At 47.8% G+C, this 21,683-nt stretch overlaps 1 protein-coding gene across 5 annotated transcripts; it reads right to left on the reverse strand.

The window, feature by feature from the left end:
- Window positions 1-2,725: 2,725 nt before the first annotated feature.
- On the reverse strand, window positions 2,726-21,669 carry kidins220b (kinase D-interacting substrate 220b). 5 transcript variants are annotated; one of them, XM_005732800.2, is made up of 30 exons: window positions 21,413-21,669; window positions 19,523-19,678; window positions 19,139-19,237; window positions 18,903-19,001; window positions 18,718-18,816; window positions 18,479-18,580; window positions 18,058-18,156; window positions 17,757-17,954; window positions 17,578-17,676; window positions 17,099-17,197; window positions 16,920-17,018; window positions 16,292-16,469; window positions 12,821-12,985; window positions 12,545-12,724; window positions 12,291-12,456; window positions 12,059-12,210; window positions 11,674-11,963; window positions 11,198-11,338; window positions 10,703-10,940; window positions 10,254-10,342; window positions 9,847-9,991; window positions 9,513-9,675; window positions 9,260-9,438; window positions 8,904-9,139; window positions 8,202-8,327; window positions 7,695-7,724; window positions 6,141-6,278; window positions 5,967-6,065; window positions 4,150-4,380; window positions 2,726-4,069 (listed from the first exon to the last, which is right to left on the reverse strand). In XM_005732800.2, exons 2-30 carry the CDS (start codon window positions 19,652-19,654, stop codon window positions 2,876-2,878), a joined length of 5,265 nt encoding a protein of 1,754 aa, XP_005732857.1. In that variant the 5' UTR covers window positions 19,655-19,678; window positions 21,413-21,669; the 3' UTR covers window positions 2,726-2,875. The 5 variants fall into 5 exon arrangements, with proteins under 5 accessions (XP_005732857.1, XP_005732855.1, XP_005732856.1 ...); XM_005732798.2 differs by having other exon boundaries at window positions 10,254-10,345; XM_005732799.2 differs by having other exon boundaries at window positions 10,254-10,345; window positions 19,523-19,681.
- Window positions 21,670-21,683: the final 14 nt, after the last annotated feature.

The following is a 21,683-nucleotide window of genomic DNA, read 5'->3' on the forward strand; positions in this document are numbered from 1 at the left end:
CCAATTAAATCCAAATATAAATCTGAATTTAAGAAGTCCAAAGAAGTCAAATTAAATATGTGAAGAAAATAAAGTCTTTAAAGTCCAACTTTTTAAAATTATCCTAATGGTTTAGATTTGTTTGCCACAAATGTTTGTTTGCTTATTTGTTTGTGAAGTGGAGACATCAACAGATTTATTTCCTCACAGGAAGTAATTGATGAACGTCAGCAGGCTCATTTGGTTCAGTTCATTCCTACATTTCACATCATACCCTCACTTTTACCTGGTTGGCTCAAATTAGAGTCAATGAAGGGGAGAGTTGTGTCATTCCAGTCACTCCTGTGGACCATTTTTTGCAATAATGGCAGATCATGGAGCGTCGCCATAGTTACAATAGTTAGCAGTCTATGCTAGTCATGCCCCAGAGATGTATCAGTACAGACTCCAGGGCCGTGCAGAGATGTTTGAAAGGGCGGGTGCTCAAATCTCCTTCACATCCCCCCTCCCCTGCATGTGTCTGACAGACTCTGAGGCATTTATAAAAGGTCAAAACAGGTCTGTGTCACAATCCAATGGGCCGCTCAGCACTGTGGGAATTATGTGATGGCAGCAAATTCTGCCCCCTGCTGACACGTCTCTGATTTAACATTTAATCAGCTTCAGACTGTCTGATGAACTGCAGTTTTAAATAAAGCACTGTTAAAAACTTTAATTATCCTTCAGCTCCACAGACAAAGGACGAACAGCCTTCATCATCATCACATCTTCACCATCAACATGTTTACCATGTTTCATTGTTGCTGTTTCCTGCTATAGTCCAGGCGGATCAGAGTCATGTGATTGCAGGAGAGGCAGACGTTTGGCATCTTATCACCCATGGTAACAGCATTCCGATCCAGCTGGAACATCCAAACCAGGACACACACACACACACACACACACACACACACACTTGTTTTTATATCTTTGTGGGGACATCTAATTGAGATAATACTTCCCCTATGCACTAACCCTAACAGTCAACATGAATGCCCAATTCTAACCCTGAGCTTAAACCTAACCTTAACCTAACTGTAACCCTGACACTAAAACCATATTTTGAGTCTCAGACATGTCTTCAAACTCGTGGGGACAGACATTTTGTCCATTAACGGCTGAAACTTTTAAAATATTGAAATGTAAATAGTTTATGAAAATATTTTTAAACATTAATTCTAATAAAAATATTTTTCCACTCAAATGAAAAAAGTATAGGGTCTGTAAAATGAAAATAAGAAACCTAGCATAAGTTTTTGGATTTTTCCCTTTAAACTAAGGAAGGCCAAAAGTTAAAAAATCCAAATGAAATACTGAAATAAAAAAATAAACACACAAAAATAAAAAATGTCTTTTAGAAACTGTAAATATTTGTTTTTGCTTCTTTATGTCCAATTTCCTGTAAAAGTTCCTAAAAAGTGTTCAGAACAAAATAAAATGTTTATTTATTTAAAATGCTCACTACTGTGTTCATTGTTCAATAAATGTACTCTGACACTTTCAACGTGCAGGTTTTTTATTTTTAGTTCACAGAAACATTTTTTCCATTAACTTCGTCCTGAGACAGGTCACATGATCACTGAGAGCGCGAGACACAAACGACAGCGTTACAGAAACATGCTTTTAGAATCTAACACTGAAAACAGCTATATTATTCATTATTTATTTTGAAGGAAACATTTATTTTTGTTATTTTATTCTGAAATCTTAAGATATCTGGATAATTTTGGTATCTTCATTTTCATTTCCTGTCGTTCATAAATGTCCGACAAAGCTCACGTTCACTGCTGATTGGTCAGAATTTTTTTCCTGATGATTGGAGGACGTTAAACTCATCCATGATTTCAAAGATTTTCAGACCAAACGACATGATCACAGATTCACTTCACTGTAAGAGCACCACGTCAGTGTGACACCAAACACAAACAGCCGATTAAATACTCGTTCACGAAGATCATTGCAAAATAGTTAACAAGGTTTTTTTCTGATTATAACTGACTGCAGTACACCTCAGCAATGGGTGAATAACCCATTTGTAATGCTGAATATCACCAGGGGGCGAAGTGGAAGTCTGCGCTCACCTGTCCAGGTAATTTCTCAGGGTGCTAGTTCACTGTTTGATCAGTTAGAGCAGGTGTTGTTCCAACTCTTTCTCCTGATTGGTCCTTGAAGGATATTCTACTAAACAATCAGGAAGCTCTGCTGATGTTTCTGGACTCACAGGAAGCTGGTGATTTGTATCACCATGGAAACCTTGCTCTAACTGATGAAACACCAGATCATTCCCATTGGCTGGTTTGACCCTAAATAGGTTAGGTGTCTGTCTCTAATTGGCCAATTAGTTTGTGGTGTTCTGACAGCAGGAAGTCACCTCTCTCGCTGTTAAACAATTGGATGCGATGTCAGTGGCGATCGCTTTCAGGGGCGTGAACGATAAGCATCAATAATGAACTCTGTCACGATGTAAACAGGCCGGAAGCGCCCAATCACATCAGAGCAGGACAATAACGACATGCAGCAGCTTCACGTTACGTCTCTACGAAGCTTCATGTTACCTACGGACTACAGGTGAGCATGCACAAACATCTACCATTAACACTGAAATTGAGGTCCTCCAGCAGCCACTCTTCTTCTTCTGCTCAGATTTAAAGTCCAAAACTTCTAAACATATTTTTTCTTCCTAATTTCAGATTTTTGATAATTTTTCAGTCAAATTTAGCTTTTTTTCTTTTTCACTGATCAAATGTTTTTTTTCTTCGTCAAACTCGTCAAACTATTCTAGAGTCCTGATTGGTTGCAGAAGTTGAAAGGCGACTCTCGGTGGACCCTTGGCGCTCTTCCCCTCCTCGCTGTGAGGTCACAGGATGCTCTCACGCTCCTCGCCGAAGGTGACAGTGTCGGAGGACACAGTGCAGATCTCCGGCGGGTCTCCGGGCTTCAGGCCACGCTTCAAGTGAACCACTCTGACGTTCTCGTTGTTTGGCCCCGGCCGAGTAGAAGTTGTGGTGGTTGTGGTGGTCCCGGAGCTCGGGGGGATGATGACCTCGCTGGTGGAGGAGGTGGAGGAGGAGGGGTTGGAGGAGGTGGAGCCCTCTGGGGGCTGGCGGGCGCGGTTGGCCTGCTGGGCATTGGTGTTGTTGTTGAGGGTGACATTGCTTGGCGTGCGGTTCAGGTTGTAGCTCCTGGACGACGGCCAACTCTCCTCCGGGCTGCTCGCCAGCAGGCTGCACTGATCCTCGGAGCAGATGGACATGCGCGCCACCGCCGGGTCCTGCAGGCCGCTGAGGCTGCTGGGAAGGCCACGCTTCCGGGCTAGGCTCTCTTCATCCAGCTCAATCAGGTTGGCCCTGTCCAGCTGCGACAGGTCCGCCTCCTCGTCCTGCAGCGAGTGGTTGGGCGAGCTCTCATTGGACCTCACGCCAGAGTCAGACGAGTCTTTCTTGTCCAGCATGGCATCAGAGAGGTAGTCCTTCCCTTTCAGCGCCAGTGAACCGCCGGGCAGTTTGGGGTCCACCACCTTCTTGCCATCTTTCAGCAGGGGGGCGTGATCCGACTCTTCAGACTCCTCGTCATCGCTGGTCAGCTTCTGGTAGCGCAACCCACCACTGGCCTTCAGCTTGAGATCAGCAGCGCCCTGGAACAGCCCGCCTCTTTCAGCTGAGGACTTGCGGGTGAGCACTGACTTGGAAGACCCGTGGTCACCCTTCTCGTCTTCTTCTCTGATGGGATCTAGCGCCTCACCATTGGAAGCAAAGTCAGTGTTGTCCGCTGCCGGTTTGCTGCTGCTCCTCTTGTTGAAGGATTTGCGTCCATCCTGCTCGGTGCCATCCTTGCTCTTATCCTCAGATGATGATGTCATGAACTGTCCCGGTTGTGGTTGGATGGGCTTCTCCCCAGTGATGACGCCCAACTCCAGCTGGGCCATCTGGGCGATGTATTCCTGGTAGGCATCGCGGTACTCTGCCTGCTGCTTGTCCGTCAGCTTGGAGATGTCATTGGAGGACTCCTGCGAGTTCAGACTGGTCATGCTGGCGGTTCTGTGAGCGCCACCCTGAAGACAGACAGAAAACAACATTCTTCAGCATCAGACCCCTCACATCTGACATCACAGATCACATGTTCTATAGTTACCATCCACGGCATGTTTCCGTGTCGCTGCGGGTCATCCAGTCCCACCGTGCTCAGCTCCTCGAAGCTCAGGTTGAAGCTGTACATTGGTGATGCATCCGTGTTCGGGGCGCCAGCGTGGGGTGGAGCCATCACTCGCCTTACTGGCTCGATGTGACCGCCAATGACGCTACCTTGCTCGCTGGCAGTTTCCTCATGTAGCACCTGGCTCTCAATGTGACGCATGTCCAAAACCTTCAGCAGGAAGGAGGAGGTGGATCTTATTTTAAGTCATTACATAGCAGTAAACCAAGATGTGTTTTATGTGGAAATGAACCCAAAAGCTGCTGCAGGTCACTGAAAACTGTTTTAATAAACCCAAATTCTTTGGTTTTCCACTGCTACAGGGTTTCTGTTTTAGAAAATTCACCTATATGGAGATAATTTTACGCTATTAGTCAGTAATGCTAATGATATTCTTAGCATTAGTGACGCTCTATGGTCCTAGTTTTACTGGACCTCTCTTCGGCCTTTGATACGGTGGACCATAACATTTTATTACTAAGACTTGAGCACACTGGGTATTAGAGGCACTGCCCTCGACTGGTTTAAATCATACCTCGCTGATAGATCCTTACCAGTTCACTTGGGCACCTTCTCCTCTTCCTCCGCTCCGGTCTGTTGTGGTGTGCCTCAAGGATCAGTTTTAGGCCCTATTCTCTTCTCATTGTATTTGCTCCCTCTAGACGCAATCTTTGAAAAATACAATATCGCCTTCCACTGTTATGCCGATGACATACAGATCTATTTTGAACTTACTGACGACCTTGCTGTGTCCCTGCACTACTTTCAAGAATGCATGCGGGAGGTCAAAGAATGGTTCCTGAGTAATTCCCTCGTTTTAAACGATAAGAAGACTGAGATTGTGGTGTTCAACAGTAAAATCCCTCGTGCCCAACTCCGTGCTGCCCTGGGTTCCTTTGCTAGCTTTTCTTGTGACTATGTCAGTAACTTGGGTGTACTGCTGGATAGCTCGCTCAAACTCGATAAGCAAGTGTCTGCTGTAGTGAGATCTAGCTTCCACCAACTGCGCCTTATCTCTAAGACTAGGCATTATGAGGACCTGGAGAAGCTTATTCACGCTTTTGTGACCTCCAGGTTGGATTATTGTAACTCTTGGTACTACGGTCTTCCCTCTTCTCTTCTTCTTAGACTGCAAACAGTCCAAAATGCAGCAGCCCGCCTTTTGACTGGTACCAGGAAATTTTGCCATATTACTCCTGTCCTAGCTAGCTTGCATTGGCTGCCCATAAAGTACTTTCAAAACTATTAATAAATTAGCGCCAAGTTATCTTAGTGAACTTCTCAAACCACATACTCCTGCTAGAACACTCAGATCTGCCACTCAACTACTTCTGACCCAACCCAGATCTCGACTGAAGTCCCGGGGTGACCGTGCGCTTGCTCTGGCTGCCCCGGTACTGTGGAATACCCTTCCTCTCGACCTCCGCGCATCTGATTCCATTGCACTGTTCAAATCACGATTAAAAACCCACTTATTCAATCTTACCTTTCCCTCTAGTTAATATTTCTTTTATATCATGCACTTTTATGCGCATTTAAATTCTTGTTTGCTCTGTACCTGTTGCTTTCCTATGTATCAGTGACAGTTATCTGCTTGCATACTTAGTACTTACTTTGGTCCTATTTCTATTATCCTCCTCCTATTCTCTATCTTACTTGTTAAGCACCTTGGCATAACCTTGGTTTTTAAGTGTGCCTTATAAATAAAGTTTATTATTATTATTATTATTATTAATGCATTCACTGCCTGGACTGACCGTTGCCCTGAAGAGCTGCCAGTCTCCAAAGTTCATGTTCATTTCCTTCTTCAGCTCGTCGATGTTACACTGAGACAGAACTCTGCCGTTAACGTTTGCCTGAAAATGAAAAACATTTGTATTTCAGTCTCAGGTCCCTGGCTTTCTGCTTTCCTGTGAAGTTGTGTCACTGACCTTCCTGATGGTGGCGGTGTACTGTCCTATCATGCTCTGGTCGATGCCTTCCATATGCCGCACGCGCTCACAGACAGCCTCTGTGGTCATGGAGCTTAGGAGGACGGGCGGAGTGGCAGACGCAACGGAGGCGGAGCCCTGAACACAGATATATTTCCCAGGGAAAAATATCCAACATTTTTTAGATTTTAATAACAAATGTCATTATTTTCAGATGTGACATCCAGCTGTGAGATGAATAGAAACTTCATCCAAATCCTGGCAGGTTAAAGTCTCAACCTGAGCTTAATGCTTTTAGCTCAACATTTCTCTTCAGTGACTCCACCAGACTAAAAACATAAACGCTAACTCAGGTAAAAGTACACCTGACAGACATGTAAAAGACGGATGTAGCCACTGTGAGATCGCCCACTGATCAGTTTCACCACTGTTAACTTGGTATTTAGAAATCAGATGTGAGGAAGAGCAGCAGCTCTGAAAATCATCATGCATAATTGGAAAATTTTCTCTCATGCTCAGAATGACCAAAATTTATTGAATAACCTTGTTTTGACCCGATATGAGAGACTAAGCAACATAAGGAAGGTATTTATAAATGTCAGAGGTCATCCCACAGACTTCTATAGAGCCAGAAGAAATTTTACAGTGTCACCTCCTGGCGGCCATAAAATCCAAAACAGTTTAAGGCACACGTGACTGCTTTATTTTTTGGACCCAGAAGCTACGTCCATGTTTTGTACTACCTCTGATGTACAGTTTATCTGGATCTGGATAACCATGTCACGTGACTTAGCACAGCTAGCACAGGACTCATCTGTTTCTTTTAGGCCAATTTTTAATTTTAAGATAACTTTTTGCTGAAACGTGGCCTGAAACACAGAAATGTCCCCAATGACGTACAAAAAATTACTGTCCAACAGATGTTTTAAAGCTTTGTGAGCACCTTTAACTCACAGTCAGGACATTTTTTCACTATGCAGAGGTGGGGCTGGGGGAGTTTGGGGTGGTGAGCAGCTGTGTGGGTTAGCAGTGAGGGGTCAAAAGTCAAGTTAAAGTTTCTGAATAGATCAAACAACAAATTTTTGATCTATGCCACTACTACTTTTTGAAGCCACATGCTAGTAGAGGCAAGGTGCATGCTGGGGGGTTGTAGTGGTTGGAACACTTCCTCCTTTGGTCCACAGCATCCGGCTCAAGTCCGGCTGAAGTTCAGATCGGTCACGGCTCAATCACTGGCTCATGTTCATGCTTGGATCTGTTTTTCATTTCACTGTAACTACAAATCAGAAATTTTGCTCCTTAAATAAAAACAGAGCATGCTCAGTTGTGAAGCGAAGTATTTCATAAAAAGTCACTTGTTATGTTTCAAGTGTTCCTGTGGGAACCTGTTGTGTCTGAAACATCCTTGAGAACCTCAGAAAACTTCTGAGGCCGATTTGTCAGCTGGCTGAACGAGAGCGATCAACACCAAAACACGCGGACGCTTGCTGTGGACACTTCAGGAAGGAAGGAGGGAAAGAGACAAGGAGGGTCATGTTAGGTAAGGTTAAATACCTGCTTCGTTTTCAAAGAAGAACTCTTAGACTGCAGACAGACAGACAGTTTGGGGATGAAAACATGAGGAAACACAGATGAACGACAGGACAGCACAATGATTTCTACTGAAGGCAGTTTTAAGAAACCGCCACTGGTTCAGTGTTTCCAGAAACCAAAGAGGAGAATAACAGCAGCAGTAAAAGAGGGGAAAACAGAGGAGCCTTCACAGACCACAAGCAAAGAAAACTAAAACTCTGACTTAGACTCTTTCTAGATTTCTAGAGGAAAACCTCTGAGCAAACAAACATCTGGTGGGCGGAGTTTCGAAAAGATTTTATTCTAAAATATTTTATGTGTTTCTTCTTCACCAGGTAATAAAACTAAACATTTTAAGTTTCAGATTCAAAAACTGAAAACAGACAAGTTTCATTATTTTTTCACATTTTAAGACAAAATATCAGAAAAATAGAAACTTGTTAAAAACGTTCATGTTGAGTCATAGCTTCCAGCTACGGCCGTACTTACAGGAGCGGCGGGAGCAGCGGCATCCCTGCTGAAGGAGCTTTTAGGAGGTGGTCGTGGATGGAGGTGTGGTGGGAAGGAAGCCACGAGTGGGCGTGGCAGCTGGTAAAGGTGGTGGGGAAAATATGGCTGAGGGGGAGGAGGTGAAAAATTTAAATAATGTCGGTGGATGTGATGAAACATAAAAAAACCTGTCAAATCAAAGAGCGAATCCCTGCCGCCTGACACCCGGTCAGCGTCAGCAGACAATTGACAAGAATAAAACAGGAATGTGAAACTTTGAATTTTTATTTCAATGTGTTTCATGAACATTTGTGTTTTTTGTCGTTTCTGTTTGTATTTCTGTGCTTTTTTTGTTATGATGTCAAAACTTTTGACGCATTCAAAATAAAAAAAATCATCATTAGCTGAAGCTAGCTGAAAGTTGAACTTTATTCAACTCTCTGTGAAGCTTTCTGTCGACTCCTTTTACTCTACGGAGCTGGACGGCAGCCTGTCAGCTGATCGGTGGGCTGTGTGAGACAGCAGGGATTCAGTGAAACAGGAAATGAAATGAAATCAAGCAAAACAACACAAACGATGAAAGGGACTGAGGCGGGACAGTCGTCACGTGAACCGATGACATCGCTACGCTACCTGCTGCTCAGCCACCTACAGGATTCAATGACATCATGAGGTGTGGGCAGGGGCGGGGCCTTTACTCACTCTGTTGTAGAAGGGATGCTGTGTGCTGGCCATGCCGCTGTAGTAGCTGCTGTGAGGTGGCGGGGAGACCACGCCCCCCGCCGGTGGGTTGAAAGGCCCGGTGAAGGACGCGGAGGGCGAGCACGTCGACGACACCTGACTGTAGACTGATGTGGGGCGGGGCTGAGCTTCCTGCAGGGGCAGGGGCGGGTACGTGACTCCGCCCATGTTGATCTGCTCACGGGCAGCGCGAACATCTGTGGAGGAATCTCAAACTGATGATGTCATCAAATCACGCCACGCTCATGAGAGCAACAGGAAGTACAGTCAGCAATACACTGAGCAGTATTTTCAGCAGTACTGAGCAGTACTCGTACCTGCAATGATTTCACGGAGTTTGGGGTCCAGGTTGACGGTGCAAGGCAGGAAGGTGCGAATGTCCCTCGCTGTAAGGACAGGTGTCCGTGATGACAGGAAGACCTCGAAGCTGCGCACGTCTCCGTCGATCTCCAGCAGCGGCTCCACGTCCTTTGTGGTTGGGATGTTCTTAGACACTCTTAGGGAGAGAGGACACACTGATCAGCTGACGCAGTGTCGTTTTACACCTGTGGAGGGAGGGTGACCTCTGACCTCTCATAGATGGTCTTGAGCGTGGCATGGTCAGGGACTCCGTCGGTCTCCTCCAGGTACAGGATGAGCCAGGACGTCCTGTAGGGCCACTGCTCCGTCAGGTTGATCCACGACGCCAGGCGGTCCCAGTTAAAGCTGATCTGATTGGCTCGTAGCAGACGGCCTGGACAGGAGCAGGCGGGGTTAAAAACTGCATTATTATTATGATAATAATAATAAAAATGTTTTTTTAATGAAAAATACTGGAATGAACCAACAAGATCAGCAGGAAGTGGCAGACGGGCTGACGGCAGTCAGACCGTGTCCTGCTAATAATGAAGGTGATGGAGGTCACCTGTGACGGAGACAATGTTCAGCAGCCTCCTCATCGTCTGTGGGCTGATGTCGCTGAACCAATCCTCCGTCACCATCAGCTTCGTCAGGTCGAACGACATCTGACGCGTCACCGAGCGCTGCACCTGGCGGCGCCGGTACGTTTCCTGCAAAGTGCACCACACAGGTCACATGACCACACGCACAAGGGATAGAGTATATTTACACAAGCTGTCAATCAAGAAACAGCAGCTCATTGACACAGTCAATAAACGGACCTGATCACATCTAATCACACCACACCCTTTTCAAATTAAAACCTGAAAAGCAGCTGGATTTAATTCAATCAGAGGAAACATGAGACCACCTACAAGTCATTAGATTAACACACACACACACACACACACACACACAGACACACACACTCACCCGACGGTTGAGCATCGTCTTGCTGCCAAACTTGGTTAATTCTCCCAGACTGTGCTGAGACAGCTTCCTGTCTAGCTCCTCATGCCACCCTGCTGACACACAAACAGATGTAAACATTATGTCGTTCTGTAACCACAGACAGAGGTGAGTATGATGTGTGCAGATATTCTGGGATTACAGAATAGCCTCTGCACTCCTGCTCCTCTAATTCATACTTTTATCTTAGTAAGAAAAATAAAACCGAAGGTTTATTTTCAGGTCCAGACTGAATCTGAGTGAATCTCTGTGAGACTTCATCGAACATGATTTCAGAGCAGACGCGGTCACGTGACAGCAGAAGGATGTGACAACAGGCTGCTGATGTCACCTGCACGCTTCATTAATCGGCTACGATAAAAAGCGATGTAACTGCAAGTCTCGTATAACGTAGTCATTGTGTGTGTGGATACCATCGGCGGTGGTGACGTCTCCGTTGGTGGGCGTGGCAGTGCACATCTTCCTGGCGCTGGAGAGGCCCCTGCTGTTGAGAAAGACAGGCAGGTGCACGATGTTCCTCATGTAGTCGTGCCCGTTGATGTTGGAGTCGCGTAGGACGCTGTTCAGGTTCTGGTTGATGGCCTTGATGATGATGTGCGGGTCACTGGCAAAGATGGAGATGAAGGGCCCTTTGGAGAACAGCACACGCACCTGCAGGAGGGACATGCCCACACTGACCATCTGAGGCAACTTTCTGCCCTTTCAAAGTAAATCTGACCCACGTGATGAGAGCTGAGCTGTTCCGACTGATCACATTCATCTAATGAAAACACGATTCAGCTTGACTAAGGCTGTGATGTCACAGCTAACGTTTGCGTTAAAGATGACGATGAGGTCAGACTGTGTCCATGCTTCTGCTCCGTTATCTTTAAAAACACTGACTGAATGAAGCCGTGCGAGCGTCTCACCGTGTCGAGCATCTGCAGAACTTTGTCCTGTTCGCAGGAGTCCAGCCCATCAATGACCACCGCCAGCCTCGTCTGGTGCTGCGTGAACCCGTCGATCGTCTTCGCCATCCTTGCCATCAGCTCCACCTCGTGCTTCAGGACCTGCAGGAGAAAGTGTGCAGAAGCATCAGAATTCAGCTCAGACAGACTCTTCAGTCTCTGAGCTCACACTAACAAACTCAAATGACCACCCCCATGCTCTTATTCTGAAAGTTCACCACAGCACACAAGCTACATGAAGCTTTTTCCTGTGTGCAGAACCAGCCAATTACGTTCAAGGGCTCATTCAGAACCAGGAAGACTCCTGAGCTACACCCTTGCCCCCGCCTCTTGTTTCCCTCCACCAGAGACATCAGAGGATTAAAAACACTGAAACTAAAGACCCTCAGGCTCAAGGAGACCCCCTCGCCGCTCCATAGACTGTGTCCTCTGCTCACCTTCATGAAGCCCTCGCTCTTCAGCTTGTGCATCCTGTTGGCGGCACTGTGGAGCCTCTTCCTCTGCGAGTTCAGCACCGAGTCGGTCACCTGCCACCACGTCCTGCAGTTGAGCAGCAGAGCAAGGCCAACCACGCTGCCGATGGCGATCAGCACCGCGTTCACTGTCCGGTTCTCGCCATCCACCTTGAAGACGGCCAGCAGCGCCATGCCGGTGACGAGACAGGCCAGCACGACGGTGAAGAGGATGAAGGACGGCACGCAGCACGTCTTCTTCCACTTCCTCTTACCTGAGAGCACCGAAGAAGAAGAGATTGAGCCAAACTGGACTTGGGTCAGGTGACCTCAAGAAGCGCAGGCTGCCAGACAGGACGTGATGCAATACCTTGCGTCTCCTCGGTCTTAAACACTCTAAAGAGTCGTGTGGCGAGGAAGCCGAACTCTCGCTCGCAGGCGTCCGACAGCGTGGCGATCATCTCGGCCATCGATGTTTCTCCTCCAACGCTGGACAGCCGGTTATAGTCTGTGAACAGGAACCTGCAGGAGACAAGTGACATCATCATGACATCAGCGTGACATTACTGTGACATCATGACCTCCCTATGTGGTGGCGTTACCTGACGGGCAGCGCTCGTGTGCTCTGCTCCGGAAGCTCCGGCGGGTTCACGAACATCAGCTTCAACAGCAGCTCCAGGTACCCGATGTGCCGCGCCAGGCGGGTGCTCAGCAGCCACGCCCACGTCCAGTTATCTCCCTCCCTCCGGCCGCCAAAGTACACCACCACTACAGAATGTAAAAGGTTATGTGAACACCGGTGGCAGTACAGGAGGTCATGTGTTAACGTGCGGCATAACATCGAAGCGTTTCTCACCAAAGAAGAGGTAAAGCAGGGCAAGCAGGCTGAGGGAGACCGCCATGGCGAGCTTGGGGTCCACACTGAAGCCGAGGATGATGGCGATGGAGCCACAGAGCAGCAAGGACAAGAAGACAACGAGCCAGGAGAACTGAAACAGCGGCTCAATCTGCTGCCCAGCAAAAGTCTTCATCTCATCTGAGGAGAAAGAGGAGTGTCAGTACGTGTTGGCCAAGTGTACCCTTAGTGTAACGAGCGTGGTGAGCCTGGCGAGCGTGGCAAACACGAACTCACCCTCCAGCTTCTTGAGCAGGAAGGACTTGCCGCTGCCCCACTGAGCGTACAGACCCACACAGATGGGCGGCTGCATGGTGGGCTCGCTCAGGATGTCGGCGAGCGCCGAGCTGTACAGATCATAGCCCAGCATGTCACCGTCCGTCTCCGAGGGCGACAGGTGACCTGGAGGGGGTGGAGACACAGAGAGTCTTTTATTCTTTTGATTTGAGGATCCCTGAGGACAGAACAGATAAAAGTAATCTGCTGTGGCATTGTAATCAGATTTCTGGAGTCAGAATGATTTTGGTAAAATGAGCTGATCGATTAACACGAGCCTGCGGAGCAGTCCCAGCGTGGCTGATTTCACTCTTTGTATCAATTTACAGCAAACACCAAGTCTGAATGAGCAGAGAGTGCAGAGGGAACTCAAGCCTGCAGCTTCTGAACTTCATTTTCTACTCATGACATTATTTCCTGTGAGTGGGTGTAAATATGTCAATATGCTGATGATACTTTACTGTTCATTCAATCACTCTGCATTCAGTAACCATAAATCAGCTCTTATTGCAGATAAACTACAAGTTTTTCCTTCATCTTTGTTTTTTTTGTTTTTGACTGTCCTATTTGGTTCTTTAGCCATCAAAATTGTCTGAAGGCCAACAAGGATACCCAATAGATTTACTTTACCAAGTGGATCATCACAGCCTTGCTGTATTGGTCCATTTGATCGACCTTTGGTGTTATTATTTATTTATTTTATTTTCCGGAAGAGGTCCGACCAAGCCACGGGCACCAGGCCCCGCCACGCAGCCACCGGGAGTGAGCTGGTACATACTTGAGCACCCAGCCCCAGACACCAAGAACCACCAACGCACTGAAACACATCAGGCAGTGTGGTGAGGATAGATAGGCCTCCATACCTTGGAGGGCCTGAGATGTTCCCAGAGAGGTGCAGTCTAAGACCCGACCTGACATATAAACACAGACGAACAGGCACACAGAGACACAAACCTGCATTCCCACCCTCATGCACACATATACGAATACTCAGCACTCACCCAACGGGAAGACAGACACAAATGGACACTGTACACACAATCACACTCCCCAAACATACTCTATACCCCGGGTCCAGGTACCTTCGCCAGTAGAAAGCAACTAGACCCAGGAGATGTTACCCTTTCCCCCGGGATGGAGACAAGCAGACCGCCCCCGGCTCCGTAGCAGCAGGGAGGCCCCGCATCCGGGACCCCAATCGGACGGTCAACACCTCCTCCCAGCCCCTCCGCCCTGATGGCTAGCAGAGAACAGGGGTGTGTGAAGACCCCATACATCCCTTCACCTGCTGATGTGTAGTGTTGCTGCGTGTTGTTCTAAAGTGCATTTAGAACACGGGAGGGCATGGTGCTTCCTGCCAGAGAACAGCAGGTGTCAGCACAGCCCCGAGGTGACATTGAATACACAGACCATCCTCTGGACGCTGTATAACGTGCCCGTTCCCAAGGCCCTATATGTATGTGTTATGAGAGGGTGATAATGTGGATGTGTGGAATAAAATTGAGGCACAAGTGGCCATAAGGGGACAGAGGGGGAATGCCTCCCCTGCACCGTGGTGGTAACCCAAGCCTCCAAGGTCCAGCCAGGGCCCCAGCCCGGAGGCAGAGCACCCCCAGAACCCCAAGCCCCCACGCCTGCCCCAGACCCACCCAGGGCAGCCAGGCTACCAGGCCAGTAACCTACGTCTGCCAGCACAGACCCTCCCCCAGCCCTGCAGCAAGCAGTCACGGGGGAAACACCATCTAAGAGCCACCACACCCCCTAACCATTTCATGACCACAACCCCCGGGTTAAGCCCTCCAGGGAAAATGTCCCTAAGTAAGAGAGGAATGCTCAGACCTCTACGTTGGAGAGACCAAACAGCCACTTCACAAGCGCATGGCACAACATAGAAGAGCCACCTCCACAGGACAAGACTCAGCAGTCCATCTGCACCTTAGGGATAAAGGACACTCTTTCGAGGATGCCAATGTTCACATTTTGGACAGAGAGGACAGATGGTTTGAAAGAGGAGTGAAAGAAGCCATCTATGTCCACTGTGAGCAACCATCTTTGAACAGAGGCGGGGGTTTACGACACCAACTGTCTGCCATCTATAATCCAGTTTTGAGATCCCTTCCCAGACGCCTTAACGCCCACTCACATCCCAGGCCATGTGACCTCAGGAAATCACATAATGGGGTGGGGCTAGGTTTCACAATGAGCTCACCCGAAACTCTGGCTGATTGTGACCTACATCCGTTTTCACACATTGGCTCATGTGATTAGGTAGAGGATCATTAGGGGGTCCATTGTCCCCCTTGGGGGGATACTCCCACAGGGCTTAAATCTGGGATTCTCCACCTTTTGACCTTAGAACTGAAGAAGCTTCTCCGATGAGAGGTGAAACGTTTTCAACCAACTTAAAGAAGTCCAGACGCTTTTCTTTCCAAGCTCCTTAAACTACGATGACCTGGATGACTGAGAACCTTCACAGACATGTCCCTAAGGACTCTCCAGATGCCTAAGCCAATCCCTACCTCCACATCAACCACAATAGCGAAGGCAGGACCAAACTACCAGCTGCTGCTAGTGGTTTGATAAAAATTGCAAACAGTGAAGGGGAGAGTGGGCATCCCTGCCAGGTACCCCTCAGGAGACAGAAGCTGGAGGATGTTTGGTCATTTGTTCTGACGCAAGCTGTTGGGGAATTATATAATAATTTTAGCCAGTTTATGAAAGAGTTTCCAAAACCAAATTTGTGCAAAGTTGAAAATAAAAATTTCCAGTTAACTGGAAACGCTTTTTCAGCATCTAGAGACATTATTGTGGTTTCAATGTTTTTACTGCATGAGTAGTCTATTAAATTAAGTAGTCTACGCATGTTTGTTGATGAGTGCCTACCTTTTACGAAGCTGGTTTTGGTCAGGATGAATTAAAAGGGGGGTTATCTTCTTATCTTTTTGAGAAAGTTTTGCAGATTATTTTGAGGTCTACATTTATAAGGGATACTGTTTAGAATGATCCACATAGTGAAACAGTCTCACAACTTTTAAATATGAGAAAAACTAAGACGTTTGGTTTCAGCCGAGGATGTTATCACTGTGAGCTGTGCACTGAGGCCAGGCTTTGATTTCTTCATAACACTCTGATCTCTGACTGCAGACTGATCCAGTTATGTGTAACAAGCTGAGGATATCCAGTCTGGCTCCCTGAGCAGCCGCAGCCTACAAAAACACAAAGCACCATGTAAAGCTGCCTCATTACTTCATACTTTCCAATTACAGCTTCTTTCACCTGATTCACTCTTAAGTTTCAGCAGTGAGATCGGCCCAGGTTCATTTAAAGGTTGAAGGAGTGGCGAAGAGACTCAAAGCTGAGCAAACATCAACCATAACACTGCGTTTGCGTGCAGTTCAGGCCCACTATGAGGTGAGACAGAAAAAGACGTACGTGCTCCAAAAATCTGCGTCAGGATGCTTTTCTGGTGGCTGCAGTCAACGTTGTACGGCGTCTCTCCAGCCTTGTTGGGGCGGTACAGCAGGCGACCATCTTTGGGGTTCCTGAGGAGGAGCTCGGCCAGGCGCCGGCTCCGCCCCCGGATGGCAATGTGGAGAGGAGTGTCCCCTTTCTGTGAAAACAGGTGTCAGCATCAGGTCCTCTGTAACCTGTTCATTCATTTCACTCTGTGACAAATCTACAGACTAAAAAACAAGCTAAATATTTAAACCTGCTTTTACTTTGAAGGGCAGGTAGATACACGTGATGCTTGTGTCTATGGACTGATTGGTAAATGGACTGATTCTTATATAGCGCTTTTCTACTCTCCCAGAGTACTCAAAGCGCTGTATACAACATGCCTCATTCATTCACCCATTCATAAAAGCACTTCTAAACTCAAGTGCAAACTAACCAACATACACACTCCGATGAACGCATCGGAGGGCAACTTGGGGTTAGTATCTTGCCCAAGGATATTTGGCATGTAGAAAGCCAAGGATCGAACCACCAACCTTCCAATAAGTAGGTCATCTGCTCTATCACCTGAGCCACAGCCACCCCTAGTCTATCTGGCTCTCACCTTGTCCACAGCAGACACCTTTGCTCCTTTGTCAAGTAGTAGCTCCACGATCTCGATGTTCCTCATCTTTGTGGCTTTGATCAGCGGAGTCTCTCCATCCTGAAAGCAAAACTCAGGTTAACCACAGAACCCCACCCCCTACTCTGAGACAGGTGTTCTCAGGTGTGCTGGGCTCTCACCTTGGTGCAGGTCTCTGTGTCGGGGTTACACTGCAGGATGTCTCTCACCATGGTGGCGTTTCCTTTCTCCACGGCCCAGTAAAGAGCCGTCTTATTCTCCTGGAGGTGGAGCAGAGAGATAACATTAGCAACATCACTTTACGCTGCATCTGATTGGCTCCGATCCTCAAGTTCTTCTTTACTGAATGCTCGCAGAGTAACAGCAGTCGTCCTTCTCATCAGAATGTTGAAGACACCAGCAAATCAAAACAGAGACAAAACTGCGGAGGACACCAAGTGCCAAAACAATCAAACCTAAACCTGCAACTGAATTAAGTAATGATGACACATTTATAAAATATCATCTGTGTTAGTCTGACTGCAGCGTGCGTGAAATTGGGAAATGGGAAAGATTTTTCATGTTCATAAACATCTAATGAGCTAAGAAATGAACTCACTGTTTCCAATGTGATGAAGGAAATGTGTCTCCAAAACCTCACCTGCCCTCTGATGTCGATGTCAGCGTATTTGTGCAGCAGAGCTCTGACGATCTCCACGTGCCCGCCCCTCACGGCTCCGATCAGTACCGTATCGCCGCTCTGGAACACACAGGACGCCGTTTAGTTTCCCTGTTATTGAAACCGCGTGTGTCATGTGACGATGCCTGTTGGCGCCTCACCCGGTCAGGGATGTTTACATAGGTGCCGGCATCCAGCAGATCCTGGACGATCTCGGTGTAGCCCTCCTTGGCGGCGATCATCAGTGCCGTATTCCCGTCCTTGTCGGTCATGTTGACGTTGGGGTTCCTCTTCAGCAGCTCCTTCACCACCTCCGTGTACCCGCCCCTCACCGCCACGATCAGTGCTGTCATCGAGTTCTGGGGACAGACAGGAAGTAGTTAACAGAGGTGGGCGCGTATTATTCTGGCATGCCGGCAGTGATGGTGATGATGAAGGTGGTGACGGTGATTAAGGTCGTACCGCCCCCTCCTGGTCAACGTCAGCACCGTTCTCCAGCAGGTGCATCACGCAGTCAAAGTGTCCTTTCCTCGCCGCCCAGATCAGAGGGGTGGTCCCGTACTGTAACACACACACGAAACACACACACCATCTCTGAGCTGCTTTATTGTGAAATATGCCATAGTGTTTGGTGTGTGCTCCTGTGTTGTGTCACTTCCTGTTGTTGTCCATCATGCTACTTATTGTTGTATTGGTGTTATTTTGCAGGACGTTTCCTGTGCAGGTGTTTTTACTTTCTTACTCTCGATTCACTCGAGCCCACAGAGATTAATTTATTTGATGTCAGTCGGATGTTGTGTTGCACTGTTTCCTGTGGTTTCTTGCTGTTTCAGGTCAGGTCATGCAGGTGTGTGTGCTCTCTGTTGGGCTCTCGCCCCCTCACCTTGTCTGAACAGTTGACTTTGGCTCCATTTTGCAGGAGCAGCTTCACGATGTCAGCATGTCCTCGACCTGCGGCCCAGATGATCGGATACACACTGTACTGCTGTGAGGGGCACAGGAGGACATGTCAGCACCATCACTGAAACACTGTGGACTGAAACCGTCCAAAACACAACAAAATCTTCCTGCCAAAATCAATTCTCTCGTCCGTGTGTGTTACCTGTGTTGTCTGTGTGTTACCTGTCCTGTAGTGTTGGGGTTGGCCCCGTGTTCCAGCAGCAGTTTTGCAACCTCCACGCGGCCTTTATAAGCAGCCCATGTGAGAGCTGTCCAGCCGCCCTGGGACACACACACACACACACGTTAACCCTCGGTTTAGCTACTCCATTCTCTGCACGACATTTCCCATGAGGCTTTGCTCCCACCATATCCCTGTGCTCGATATAGGCGCTGTTCTCCAGCAGCTCCTTCACCACCTCCACGTGACCCTCCTTGGCTGCGGAGATCAGAGCCGACCAGCAGTCCTAAAATACACACAGACAAGGTTACCATGGAAACAGGAGCCGGCCAACTTGCCCACCTGTCTCCTAGCAACCATAGCACCGGAGGATGGGGGAGGGGTTTTTTTCCTCATTGGTGACAGAGCACTCGTTTCGCTCACCACATCATCCAGGTTGACATTGGCTCCTCTCCTGATGAGCTCCTGGACGATCTCCAGACTGCCCTGCTCGGCCGCCAGCATCAGAGGAGTCTGACCATTCTGCACACATAGGCAAGTACACAAACAAACAGGTAAACAAACCAGAAAAATAAAACAAGCACTAAGGTAAAAATCACTAAAGAATAAAAAAGTGACCAGAAATGAAAATAATATAATACAACAGCATTAATGAACTGAATTCAAAGAAAAACTACAGTACAAACAATGACACTGAACATGAATGTCATTAAATACAGTTAAAGGAGGGATATCTGTGCTCAAATGCTCTAAAATGTCTTCTGACTGTGAAGCGAGCGCTGCCACCATCACAGCGCAATTACATACGTCACTGCGTCCATCCACTTCCTTGAAGCGATCCAGGTGAGCCTTCAGGGCGGACAGGTTCTCCTCCTCCACGTAGCTGAACAGGTTCTGGATGGCCAGCGTGGTCATCTTGATGGACGTGGTAGTGTCCATGTCTGCGGTCTCTCACGGCGCCCCCTGCTGACACAACAAACACGGCAGTGAAATGCTTGGCCTGCTGGGTAAAACTGAGCTGAACTTCTGAGATGAAACTCTTAGATTCACTCAGCTGTTGCTCCTCTAACTGCAGCCAAACAGTGACCTTTGAACCTGCTGCAGAAACATGCCGTCCTGTGGTATAAATCAAGCTGCCCCCGTAGCTCCCCCACTCCACCACCACCACCACCGCCTCATTCCCTCATCATTAGTTTTTATTTGAATTCTGTTTAAAGGACAAAGACGTGTTTCTGCATGTTGTTGTTTGAGTTTATGAGACAAAGAAGATTTTAATTACTGATAAAAGCAATTAGCTGTACTTGAGTACTTCCTGTTTGTCGATAATCACTGAAGTGTCAGTTTTTCTCCTGGTTTTCGGGAGCTGAGCAGCCTGCAGGAGGCGCTGGCAGGTTTAGTGAGAGGCAGCTGCAGCCTGTTTAAATCTCTGTGACATTTCTGTGGTGCAGACATCAGCCAGTGTCTGAAGACAGTTTCCTTTGAAACAAGCTGACCTGAGATCTGCTGGCGGCTCTGCTCTATGCCTGATAAAACAGGAAGTCATCATCTAACGGACAAACCGCCATGAACAGACAGCCTGAGGTCTGTCCACATGAGCGAGCGTTTCCCTCTAATCAGCCACAAACACGCCCACAGCTTTCTGCCAGGAGCCGAGGGATAAAAACAACGCAGGTGAATATGTTCCAGGATTTCTCCAGTCGTGGATCCTCACTTTTACACCTCAACTCATCCTCTTTTACACTAAAACCCATTTCTCCTCATTCGCTGGCTTCTGGCACGGCACAGATCTGCTAATCTGTAACATCCAAATAAAATTTTAAAACTGGAGCTTGTTGGACAGTTTGTCTAGAGGCCAGAGGTCACACAGAAGAGTCAGAAAAAGGTCAGAGCTGCTTCAAAGTCCCAGAACAAAGATTGAGATGCCGGCATGAGCAGAGTCACAGATACTGAAATCTTTATGGATTCATACTGAAGAGCAGACAATAACTGTGTCTGAGGAGCAGCTCCAATGTCACAGAATTCATTAATGTGCTAACAGTGACGTCTTCGATAATCCCACTGTTTACAGCTCAGGACCAGCAACAAATAAATAATAGATAAATAAATACATGTAGATAAATCAGACAATTTTAATCCAGTCACAATAATAATGATCGATTAACTGCGGAGTTTTTTTTGTCTGTAGTCATATTGATTGATCAGGTTTTATTGTAAGCTGAATAAGCAGGTACCTGATGACGTCATTTAATGATTTATGTTATTATGTTGACTCTCTCGGGTCCAGTGTTAATAATAACAACCACACTGTAAATGAAGAAACCGCCATGTTTCCGTGCAGTGGTGTATCTGACCGGCCCGGCTGGTCCCGGTGAGGGCAGCGGACTCTCGGACTCATTACCGGTGAAACACCGCCGCCATGTCACCTTAACAGCGCCGTTATCTCCCGCGGTAACCGGGATAACCTTCACCCATTCACCGCCCGGAGCCCCCACCCCTCCCACCACCCCCGAACCAACCAGCAAAAAGCCCCATATTACACCGGTAGCACTCAGATTTTATGTTTTACCGTCGGGGCGGAAATCAAACCGAATCACCCTAATCTGATTTTTCTGACCGATCCGGCGACGTGTCAATCAAACAGCGATCGATGGCAGGGAGGATGCTGCAGAGAGAGCGACGGGAGCAGAGCCCCTCTACCTTCAACGGAGAATCAGAGTGAGTTCGGGCGGTCCGGGTCCGAGGTTTGGCTCCCGTAGATCAGCGGGTCGGTGCGCGTGTCCTCGGCCTGTGTTCGGATGTCAGCCTGAGCTCACTCTCCATCCCCGACAACAGCAGCCATCTTGATCTGATCAGAACAACAGCAGGAGGCACGGAGACAAGGCAGCCAATCGCAGTCCACCGCCCGTCAAGCGTGCCAAAGCCAGCTCGCCGCTTCCGCTCTCGGCTGCTACGATAAAAGCACACATGA

This window comes from Pundamilia nyererei, unplaced genomic scaffold (assembly GCF_000239375.1).
Source record: "Pundamilia nyererei isolate P.nyererei 1_Seehausen unplaced genomic scaffold, PunNye1.0 scaffold00048, whole genome shotgun sequence".
In the NCBI taxonomy this organism is placed as follows: domain Eukaryota; kingdom Metazoa; phylum Chordata; class Actinopteri; order Cichliformes; family Cichlidae; genus Pundamilia; species Pundamilia nyererei.

Bases quoted from the DNA above. Each gene is read 5' to 3' on its own strand.
- kidins220b (XM_005732798.2), bottom strand. From the start codon at position 19,654: ATGGACACTACCACGTCCATCAAGATGACCACGCTGGCCATCCAGAAC. The intron at 19,002-19,138 runs GTGAGCGAAACG...TGTGTATTTTAG, and splicing joins ATGTCAACCTGGATGATGTG to GACTGCTGGTCGGCTCTGAT. The intron at 4,070-4,149 runs GTAACTATAGAA...GTCTGTCTTCAG, and splicing joins ACGGAAACATGCCGTGGATG to GGTGGCGCTCACAGAACCGC.